This window comes from Cryptomeria japonica, chromosome 10, assembly GCF_030272615.1.
Source record: "Cryptomeria japonica chromosome 10, Sugi_1.0, whole genome shotgun sequence".
Lineage (NCBI taxonomy): Eukaryota > Viridiplantae > Streptophyta > Pinopsida > Cupressales > Cupressaceae > Cryptomeria > Cryptomeria japonica.
Window position 1 is genome coordinate 565,586,569 of NC_081414.1, and position 12,471 is coordinate 565,599,039.

The window sequence follows — 12,471 nt, forward strand, 5'->3', positions numbered from 1 at the left end:
AAGTGTTCAACCTTCACTTTGGAAAGTGGTTTGGTAAGAATATCTGCTGTCTGATCTCCTGTACAAATATATTCCAATTGAATCACATTCCTGTCTACCATATCTCACACATAATGGTATGGAATCTCAATGTGCTTGGATTTGTCATGGAACACCAAATTTACTGAAAGTTTTATGCAGCTCTGGTTGTCACAATGGATAACCTGTTTAGGTGATACTCCATGTCACGTGCTTAGGTGATATGGTTACTTGTATCATATGTTTTGATGATACTTCATGTCATGTGTTTAGGTGATATGAACCCTTGGAGAATGAGATTATAAACTATATAAGGAATACTGGTCATCAAGAGAAATGTGATGCTAGACACTTTGTCTGTTATTCATCTTCCCAAGCTAAGAGGGAGTATTGATACATAATAGCTTCGGTAAGATATATGATTGAATGGGAGATAAATGAAGTCTCCCATTCAATCATGTATCTCATCGATAGATAATTTCAGATCTCACTGATTATTCCTTTATCTGATATTTATGTTATAATTGCTCTCCTTATTCTGTTACAGCATCTATAAATTATGTTACTCATGCAAACTAATGATTAAATTAAGTGCAAACTATTAAACTGATAAACCGATAATGATCGGGTTTTGTTCTAACCCCCCAATTCATTATCGGATTACCATTTTAATAGCCACCGAGTTTACATAATGATCGGGCTTGATGAATTAAATGGTTATCGGGCTTAATGCATTACCACCGACTAACTAATGTTATCAGGTTAAATGAATTGCTAACCAACTGACTTAAGTTATTGGGCTTAAACCATTTTAATTGCCACCGTATATATTAATTGGGTTTAAACCAAACATTGCCACCGATTAATATTGATTGGGTTTTATCAAACATTGCCACCGATTACCATCGGCCTTGTTATGTTGTATATTGACAACCGAAATGATATCGGTTCATTTGCATATGTTATGGCACCAATTAGCAATCGGTTATGGAGGGACACGACCAAGGGGTATCTTGGTCGGTCATGTCCAAAGGACATGATCGACCAAGGTACCACTTGATAGGTCCCCTCCATGATATATATACACCGATAAAATGTTGTGGAGAGTACATAGAAAATATTAATGCTCTCTCTCCACCTGCAACAAAGAAAAGAAATCAGATTTATTATATTGTGAAATAACATATACTTGAAAAGAAAAATTACATTGAATATAACTTGCTCTTTGAATTGAAAATTGAAATACATTTACAGGGCCGCCTTATTGTTTGTAATTTCTTTGTACTTCTGTCCTCCCACTGAATAAGTGGTGGAGTGTTATTGTCCTCCCGCTGAAATATGCGATCGAGTGATAGTTTTTATGCATAAGTCCTCCCGTTGCATAAGCGGTAGAGTGATTTGGTTCTGGTTATGCTTTTGTTCCCTTGGCTGATTTACCGCCAAGTTCTTGTTCTTCATCCCGCTGAAAAGTGGAAGGGGCTGGCTTGCTGCCCAGTATTGTACTTGCTTTATAATTTCCAGCAGATCAGTGAGCTAACAAACCCCTTATCACCATATGCTCTCACCTTCCCACATTGGGCTCTTGGTGATTAGAAAGTGGAAGGGTTGTTTTCAGTAGTATTGAGATTATATTGTCTAACCTTAACGGGTTATGTGTTTGTTTGTAATCCTTATTGCACTTTAAAAAAAAAAAAATATTCGAGATATTACAGTGTAGAGGTGAACCATCACATATTTATCATAAATGAACAACTACAAATGACTTCAAATGAAAATATGAAAGCCAAGAATGCATATACAACAGATTTATAGTGTTCTTCACCCAACTAGACACATAATTATGCAATTACAGGCAGCTGACATTATGACAAACAGTTGGCAAGTAACCTCAGATAATTCATGTAATAGAAAAGAAAACTTTTTCTCCCTTTTTATTCAAAATGATGTTCAATGGATCCTTACAATGACAATACAATAACCAAAACTCAACGTACTTATGACTCAGAATTTTCTGAGGACATTGGCAGCCATGGTTATTATAACTATGTAAAAATAGTACATAGATTGATGTCAAATGCACCTGATGTAAATCGCCTTGTTGGAAAGTTGAAGAAGCAAGCAATATCATATAGATTGAAGCCTTCAAACTGCCCAATTTTCCTTATCCAAAAATCGCCCTTGCTGCAACATACATGATCTGATAATAATTGTTGAACAGCTGCTAACCTTCAATTTCTCCTCTTAAAATGTTCGCCTTCACCCTTTAAGTATAGCGCCACCTTTTGTGTTGATATTCGATACCAAGAAGGAGAGTTTTGAGAAAATCTGATGGGAATGGAGGTCTGATTCAATTTTTGTCTTCAGACCTGGTTGTCACTGATTCCTTCTCGAAATACTCCTCCAAAAGGATTCTAAAGAATCACCCTTGACTCCCAATACCAGTGCTGTCCTCTTTGCATTGGTAAGATGCTTCAATGGTGAAGTAGAAACAAAATCGTGGGTTTTGGATGGAGAAGCCCGATCTAAAACTGACCTGCAAATTGATTCAACTCTCACCTAATCTCGCTTCCAAATCTCTCCAAAAGCATCGCCTCCCTCCACCAATGCTATCGCTGCCTTCTTGAGGATGATTTGTGGCCATAATGGTGAGGCATGAACCAAGGCGTGGGTATAAGGGCAGAAAATATGATTTTGTCTTGGATCTTAAATTCTATCAGCATTCGCCCAAATAACACTTCCAAAAGATCTTCAATAAAATCAGCTTCCTCCTTCAATAGAAATCGATGGATTTAGGACTCCAATAGGATAAGTCTGAAAACTTCATGAATCCCTACCACCATGACAATGTAGTATCTCAATAAGCTCAATATTGAAGACTGATTTGTCTCCCACTCTCAACTGCAACCCCTTGGAAGGTCTCTCACTCCCTCAATTATGCTATCTATGGGAGTTTTCGCTCCCAAAGACAGTTTGCAGACACCTCTCGGTTCTACAAAACCCATTCAATATCAAATCCAATCCAAAGCTGCCTTGAGGCTCAACTTGATCCCCTTTAATACTTTTTCACCCCAACATCCAGAAGCTTCTAGAAGTGACTTTATGATATATTTTTTAATTAGTCACTTTATTAAATTAATTAAATATAAAGTCATCTTTTATTTTTTAATTTATTTGATAACTTTATAAATAATTAACTTTTTTTTTTGTTTTTTTTTATAGGTAATTGGCCGAGGCCTGAACAGCTTTTGACTGGAGCTATGAACCAATGGGGCCACAGTAGGGGGCCCCATCCCCATTACATATCTTTGAATTATTATTATTATTATTATGTTTAATTAGATTGACCCCAAGACCTTCCCCATCCTATGGAAGGCCAAGAGTCACAGCTTAGAATTTCACTTTAGATGTCCCTATTGGGATTTGAACTTGGGTCTCCACAATGAGAACCCAGTGTTTTAACCAGTTAAGCTCAACCCCTTGGACTATAAATAATTAACTTAATATTATTAATTAAAATAATTAATTAAGCTATCCATGAAAAATAATTATTATTTGGACAACTTAACTAATTAAATTAATTAATCGATTCTTCTCCAAAAATGGGGACATTACATCTTAGGTGACATAGAATTTTTCTATTTGTTCTTACTCCTCACATTTTGTGCCAAGGAAGGTATTTATTTTCCATTGGCTGTCATTTAATGAAAGTTTGGTGATTAGGTAGTTAGTTGTAACTAACCCTAATTAGGGTTGTTTTGAATTATCAAGGCCATTGATTTCAAATCAACCTTGACCCTTCAATTGTAATAAGAGCTCTATATAAGACTTTCCATTTCATTTGTGGAAAGAGACTTATGTGAAATTGTTGTTGAGATATTGCCAAATTAAATACAAACTCATTGAAGCTTGGTGAGCATGTGTTATTTTGGGTGTTAGCATGGTCCTATTTCTCAAGTTAGATTAAGAGTTATTTTGCATCAAGTACTTAGTTGAATGGAAGGCATTATTGTTGATTTATGGTGAAACCTACATGTTCATACCATTTGTGATTTGTTGATTGCAAGTTGCAGTGCATGGTTAGCCTAAACTCTATTAAAGCTTAACTTCAATTACTTTACACTCATTGATTCACATTGTATTTGGTGTTAATGTGCGTGGGAGATTTGAAAACCATACATGTTTCCTTACAAGATTGCATCATATTTGCGTAATTGTTCCTAATGGTGAAGCAAAGTTTGATTTGGTTTCACTAAGTCACTGATAGTTCGTGCAATGTTAGCATAGATAGAGATGGATTAGATTCTTAAACCCAATCTTTTTGCATTTTATTTTAAAGAGCATTCATAGATTTAGTTAGAAGAACCTCATTGCAAAATCATAAGTCATTTTGAGAGAAAGAATTGATTGAGATCCTAGAACAACTGTGTAAGTCCCTTTGTATGAACCAGCATTATCACATTCATAACCCGAGTCTATCCAAAACATGAAAGTCGATCATTCGCATTGTAAACATTGGGGTCATCTTGATTGATCACAAAGCATAGCTTTCAAGAGTTCCTTGTTCAAGAGAGGGTAGGATACTCCGTATTTTATTGTGCTTCAAGGTGCTAAAAAACACATCAACAGTATGGATGTTGAAAATTTGAAATATCATTTTATGGAAGCAATTTTGAATTCCTTGGATTCCTTAGGGACGAGGTTAAGATGTGAAAGCTAATCACATGTCTTGTTCTGTAAATCTCAGATAGCACAAAAAACAAAAAATGTGGGCTCTCATTTGAAGGACATTGCAGATTATTCTAATTTTTTTTTTAATTACACTACCTTCCAAGTTTTCCAGCAAAAGGGTTTTAGTTCATAGCATTCAAACTCTTTCTACAAGTCTTGAAGTCTTGTATACTCTTCCTTTTTGCACAGCCAATAAACAAACAACTTGATTCGTCTAATGCAGGATCTCTTTCATTTATTGCAATGAGATTTGTAATGGATTTCTCTAATGACAATGCAATTTCCGACCTCAAATTACCATCTATTTGATAGATAGAGAAGACATCATCCGTTGTTGGACTTGGTGTTGTCCCACAAAGCCAAGAAAGTGGCTTTGATACCATTGCTGATACTGAAAATGAAACTGCTAGAAATAAATAGACAACGCTATGAGTATGAACAAATTTTTGAAAGCTGAAACTAACCGATATCTAAATCTATTAGAAATGTGAAATTGCTTGATGGAGAAACTAAATCTGACGCCTCAGAAGAACAGAACTCTATAACTCTCAAAGTTAAACTGAAACTGTGGATACTGGAAAAAAAATCAGAACTTAAATAACAGAACTAAAAATAGATGAATACTACATAAAATAGAATAAAATACTTTCCTATGGAGGTGCGGATTCCAAAGAGCTTCTTCTCCAAAACATAATATTCTTACAGCCTAGAGATGTTTTTATATAATTACATTCACCCTTGTGAATGTGAGTCTACTTAAAGTTCATATAGTGAATTTCCCATCCTGAACATATATGCAAATGAGATATGTAATTTAAAGTTACTTTGCCTTCCTAACTAACAAAAAGCACACTTCATGAGCCAAAACCGAGATGGTCCCACAAGGTACAATGCTTAGAGCTGAAGCTTATTATTTTTTAGCACTGTAAGATCTTCTATCATCCAATGTAACAAGAAAAAAAGCTTTTTTCACATGTTATATGCTTTGTTGCACTTGAATCTAGATAGGAAACCCTTCTGAATTATATCAGTAACCTTTAAGGCTACAAACAAGTTCTCTTCACTCTTCCCATCAGTATTATTTCTGTTTCAACATAATTTTCAACATGTCCCCAATTTTAAGTGTAATATTTCAACAGAATCCATTATTATCTTGTCAATTATGTTTATTTTGATGCCAAGAAAGGAATTAAAAGAGGCTGTACTTATGCTTACGTATCAAGTAAAATTGAACAGAAAGGACATAGAACTGTAGTCCTTGAACTAGAGCCCAGGATTGATATGATGAATGCATAAAACTACAAGACCTACCAGTTCCCACTGCAGAAATGGTTGACTCATAAATGTCATGTCACACTGACCATTTGAGTTTTGCTCAAAGAGAAATTTGAAAATATATTACTTACTCTTTTTTAGGGTTATCGAGTTCGGCATTAACTTTAACATGCATATAGTGATTAATAGATAAACATTGCACAGTAATTTTATACAGAAAATTTTTGTTAGTGTGTGTATAATGTACAATAACATAGTTGTTATAATGGTGAATAAAAGATGAGACGTAAACTACACCAAGGTTGATGCATATTTTGATTATGGGTCTACTGTGAGAAGATGCCTCACATCTGTAAGATATACATATGTTTTTAACAGCAGTATATAAACCAACAGCACCACTATTCCTCAACCTGTGACTATAATCTTTTCCACTTATGATATCCTATGAAAATGTATTCCTACTTTATCAAATTTTCCCGAGTCTACACAAATACACTTCCCCTTCTTGGCTTTGTAGGAAATGAACTGAACTTCTAATTTAACACATTACTTTTTGGTCTTGCATAAATTATAATCACCTAAATAAACCCCCCCATACAAAAGCAGCATGCATATTCTTTACCTATGAAATAGCATTTTCTCAGGAAATTATCACACAATAATGAAGAAACAACACCCACAGAGCTATTATACAACAAAATAAAGAAAACGATCAATGGTTAATGAAAAGGACCTGTTGTTCCCTTAAATATTCTGGATCACTGAACCACGTCTCATCAACTACCACATCTGGACCTCGAGTCCTCACATTATATGCCACTGCCGCTATAGAGGATGTTATTACTACCCTTTTCACAGACGGTGTTTTGGCACATGCTTCGAGAACATTTATCACACCTGTAACTGCTGGCTCAAGCAATTCAGCCTGCAGTACCATAAATTTGTTACAGAAGTAAAATATACAATCAAAATTAGAAACAAAAACTCCACATACACAGAAAATTTATTTAAAATAAAAAAGAAAGATGGAAAAAGGAATTAGCACACAAAATATGAAAGAAAAAGAAAAAAATTAACATGAGATGAGGTTCATCAAGAAAGGTCAAGGAAGACAGTCCAACTGAAGTAAATGTGCAACGATTAAAATACAAGGGCATGTAAAAGGAACAGAATAAATTATTTTTTTAAATAGCTCAACTTCTTTCGAGAGTATACAAAAAAACTTCTATTGTACAAGGATTATAAAATGCATACTAGACTACAGATTGAATTGGTTAACCATGTCTGTGACTGGCAAGCCCAAGCAATCATAAGTTCATAACCATTCGAAGTTCAAGCTGTTAACTGAACCAGTTCATTTTTCCCACATTCCAAGTCACTTTTAGTTTTTGAACACTGCTTTTCAAAATATTGCTTTTTTATATTATGTTTATCCGCAATAGCTAGAAAATGAAAAATCAGAATTCCTTCAGATTGTCGAAAGTAATCATGGATAGACAGTCATTTAGCTAAATATTAACATGTAATTCTAAATCAGAAGGCAACAAACACTTAGTTTTACACTAAGTTACCGGTTCCGGATCGGATTCGGGTTCGGATTCGGGTACGGGTTCGCGGATTCGGCAAAAAAAATAAAATTTTGGGTACGGGTACGGGTTCGTCCGTACATATATATATATATTTTAATTTTTTTTAATATATATATATATATGTTCAAACTTCAAACATCAAAATTATATATGTTCACAGTTCAAACATACAAATATGAAACATCAAACATACAATGTAACTTTCCCATACAATGATACATAGATGATAACAGATAAATCATAAATCAATAAATCATAAATCCATAAATCATTAAAAATATTGTTTTTTTATTGTTTTTAAATGCTTGCTAACCCGTGGGCCCCGTTTTTGGGAACCCATGGGCTTGGGTTCACCCGGGTCCTCCTGGGTTCGCTCTGGGTCCCACCCGGGTCCTGCCCAGGCGGCTGGGTTCCCTATGGGTTCTGCATGGCAGGACCCACAGGGAACCCAGCCGCCTGGGCAGGACCTGGGTGGGACCCAGAGCGAACCGGACCAGGACCAGGACCGGGCACGGACCAGGACCAGGACCCAGCCAAAATAGGGGAGAACCGGTATCTGAGGTTTTACACCTTTGATTGGTGAAAGAAAAGACGCTTGGGAAAGTTTGGGCTTCTTTTAGATAATAAATTTCCTCCCCAAGTTTTGGCTTTTGATTTTAAGTCAAAGTTAATTGTCTTTTGTTCTTCAGTTTTGGGTTCAATTGTAATATTCTAACTTTTTTCTAAAAAAAAGATGAAAAAACAATAATAAATAATAAAAATAAAAATATGGTGGCAGCTGTATTGAATATATTAATAATGATTATAACTATCCCATAGAACATTATGTTCTACTGAAAGTGGAAAAGTGATTTTTGTTGCACACAAAGATGTCACTAGGCATTAGTTTGGTTGGTGTTAGTTGAGCAGTGATATATTTTCTCCACATGCTATTCTGTTAGGATGGCTTGTTGTAAGACTCCAAGCAAATTGTCAAGTACCAATTACAAGGGATTGGTTTTTGACAAGAACATGTGGAATATTTTCCATTACCATGTTGTTGAAACCCTTAATCTTGTGAAGAGCATATTGGAGGCACAAGGCATGCTTAGGGCTTCAATCTTGGGCATTTTCTCCAAAAACTAGACAAGAAAGTGCCAGAAAAAGAGGTTCAAGAGTGGGTGGTTTATGTGCTTTGCCTACAAATGAAGCCTCCTCTTTGACTGTAGTAGTGGACAAAGATATTAAGGAGGAGAGTGGAACAAAGGCACAACAATTTGCAACAATGGGATATTTGAGCGTGTACATCAAGAAGCTTCTAGTAGTGTGTAACGAGCTTCAAGGGGTTTGTGATTTTTGTGTGAATTTTGAAAATGTTGTAAGCACCTTGTTGTCCCACAAAATTAGAGTAAGCTAGCTATTGCATGTTTGTTCACCCTACCTACACTAGAGGACAGGGATGTTTGCTCATGCAGATAAGTGAAAAAAGATAACCCTAGGTATTAAGTTTTTGTACTTCAACGATTGTAAAGGAATTCAAGTGTCCAAACCTAAAGGAAATGTGCTGGTAGTGGTAGATGGTAAAGGGATCACTCGGGGTGTTGAAGACTTAGATTTAGTGTTGGTGGTTGGGGTTGGTGATTGGGGTGTGACACGAGCTAAAAAGACCCCTGCCTATTGCTGATCTATGAATTCTAGATGTCTTTTTTGTGAGTGACATCCTAATAACTAATATGTATATGTTTTGTTAAATCTATGGAGCTTCTTGCTCCCTTTGGGCTTTGTATGCATGTTAAGGTTTGGTACTAGGCCAGTACTAACCATTTTTTGTCCTTGGTATATTTTTGGTTTAACCATGGGCATAGGCCCCTATAGAATGCTTACTAATCTATCAAAAAAAACATTGTGATTTTCATAAAAATAGGAAAAGACAATTATTATTGTTATTTCATGCCAAATATAGTGTGTAGAAATTGAAACAAGCATAAGGCATCAAAATAGAATTTGTTCAATGTTGCCAATTACAAATTGTTGATATTAGCAAGTTAAGGACAAACCACCCATTCAGCACCATGGAACATTGAAGAAATTGGCAATGTATACTGTTGTGCTAAAGAAGATGAGAAAGACATTTCCAGGATATATATGATGAAGCATAATATATATATATATAATCAGCCATATATAACCACCACCATTTCCTTTTGGCCAATAAGTTAGAAAAAATGCTTGCAAGATAAATGTGTTGAAGAAATCACAGCACAGGTAGAAGAGCCAAAAAGTTTGGATGTGACTCAGAAGCACCAAGTCACACGTTGCAAGGTATCCTTTTACAGATCCATAGATCTTATTCAGCCTCTCTAATGTATTGATGTCATTTTTTTATGCTCAAGTACTGTAAAACTTCCTCATGGAACTTCTAAAGTCTTGCTAGTTTTTTTATTCGTCTTGTATTTGTTCACAAAGATTATGGAAATTTGCAAGTACAAACTTGAAATAAATTTTTAGTGTCCTGGACTTTAATTTTTTTTGGTATCACCAAATGATTAGGATATGTGAAGTATATTGTAACTGTTTGTGTTCGATATCAATCAGAGATACAATCTATTCTTGTTTGCACAATGAGGAAATCTATTCTTTGCAGTTACTGTATTGTTCTCTTTGTCCTTTATTTTACATAACAATCAACTTTCCACAAACGAAATTTTCAAGACATTTAGAGATAACTGTATCAGTAGCCATACATCGCACTTCTTTGCTAAGTTGTTCAACTTTTCTGAACAAGTTTGTTAAATTTCTTCATGTAGTTACCTTTACTTTACAAGGAAGGTTTTAAGAAAAAAAAGTCCTCAAATGTACCTGAATCTACATAAAAATTTAAAATTTGGGTACAGCTAAGCCCTGGTAAATGGATCTATTATTCACTTAATAAATGTCAGCATTTATACTTACAAATTATATGCATGGAATATGAAGAAAGGTAGAAAAAAACTATACCTGGGGATCTTTGACATCAAAGTAAAAAGGAGATGCAGTGTGAAAAACACCTTCACAGGAATCTATAGCTGCTTCAAAGGATCCCATGTCAAGTAAATCTGCTTTCACCAGATGAAGCCTTTCATTGGCTCCTTCTAGTTCAGATAAGTGCTTTGTCTTGTCAGGATTCCCTGAATCACAGTGAATGAATCAAGAAAAAAAACTCATTAAAATCATCAAGTTTAGTCAATCAACTGTATTTGGGGATGAAAAAAAGTCCAACTGTGTATTAAAACTGAAGAAACTGATAACCAAAACCTTTCATTTCAAAATCCAAGTAGCCAGAATTGGTCTCAAGAAACTTATACAACATACTTAATTTTTTGTTTGCAAATGGTGTTCAATTTTTCTACTTCTGTTTGAAGGTATATACTACATGATATCAGTATGACCAGGGCTCATAAGCCCCCAATTTTTTTTCCCCAAAAGATAGCATATATAAGCTTCTTAGGCCATGCCCAGCATGTCCTAAGAATTAGAATGTTATGCAAGGGGATGATACTGCACTATCGTAATTTCTAGAGCATCTGAACTTGTTGAATGAAAAGAGAAACTATAGCAACTCTAGCTATTTTGTATCAATATAAAGTGCCACCTTTTTATGGCTATGATTAAGGTCAATTCAGGCTTGTATTAAGAGTTGCAACAATGGGCCTTAACATCCCAGTTTTGATAGCAAATTAATTAAGAACAGTATGGAAGACTGAGAAATCACAATTTCTAATTACCCACAAGTTATTATTAGCTATGTTACTGATTTGATCATATTAATGTCTGGATCCAGGTCTAGTTCAAATGTGGTCCAGATTCCATTACAGTTCCCCTATGGATTCATACAAGGTTCTCCCAAGCATATTGGGGTTCATTCAGGCACACTCTGCAGTAAACCTGGGCAAACATAAGGGTTCTTGGAAAGACCCTCCGCAAACCTGGGCAGAACAAGGTTTTGTTTTTGTGTTGCAAGTTTTTTTGAGGGTAAATTTCAAAAATGGGGACATTACATGACACTTAATCTCCAAGTGTCAAAAGGGCGGGACTTGAGCATACCAACTCACACAACCACCTACAATCATCAATGCATCATCTAAAGATATATAGACCAGCAACAAGAAATGGCTTTAGTAACCATAACTCACCAATGTGGACATTAAAATGAGTACACCATATCAGAAAAATCTCCCACACCCTGTTGCCATAAAACCTACAAGTACTGAAAATCAATCTGCTCACTAACTGATGTCGCCAAAATCAGTGTAGTAGTGCTGGGACAGCAGCTGTCATAATGAAATACTCCTAAATACATAGGAGATGTAAGCGTGAAATGATTGAGAGGACTTCTGCAATGAGCCAAATGTTTACCCTCTAGGTGAACAGTTTAGAACATACATATGGAATGCTTAACGAAAAACAATAATGCCATAGATACCAGATAAGATCAGCAAATACAAGAGATACTATTCCATTCATAATCATGTGTGTCTTTACAAGTGACCTTCCATGGTATATAAAGGAACCGAGGGAGTGCGAGGGGCAACCGTCGCACTCGTAACAACCATCCTGTTGTGTGAATTGCACACCCATCCCCGTCTTGGATAGGGACCCCCCAGTTTGTGCCTTTCTGTCTTTGCGGAAGAGGAAGGGGATATGAAGGGTCAAGTGCCACTAAAACCAAATTCGGCCTCTAGGGCCATATTGTGAACTTAAAACTCCCCAATCTCGCAAAATCGCCTAAATGTGAAGAAAGAGTTAAAGCCTGCAATGACGTTGAAATGCCGATTTTCGCCAAGGGATACAAAGGAGATAAAGAATGCAAAGTGCCAATGTTGACAAACTCGCCCAAGTG

The 12,471-nt window shown here is 35.6% G+C and overlaps 1 protein-coding gene across 2 annotated transcripts in view; it reads right to left on the reverse strand.

Annotated features, from left to right (window-relative positions):
- Positions 1–12,471, reverse strand: part of LOC131060727 (phenylacetaldehyde reductase) — a 207,445-nt gene that overhangs the window by 165,356 nt on the left and 29,618 nt on the right. For both annotated transcript variants that reach the window (XM_057994077.2, XM_057994076.2), the window contains exons 2-3: positions 10,590–10,759; positions 6,758–6,949 (exon numbers count right to left, since the gene is read on the reverse strand). In XM_057994077.2, the coding sequence (XP_057850060.1) occupies positions 6,758–6,949; positions 10,590–10,759 (362 nt within the window). The remainder of the gene's footprint in view (positions 1–6,757; positions 6,950–10,589; positions 10,760–12,471) is intronic.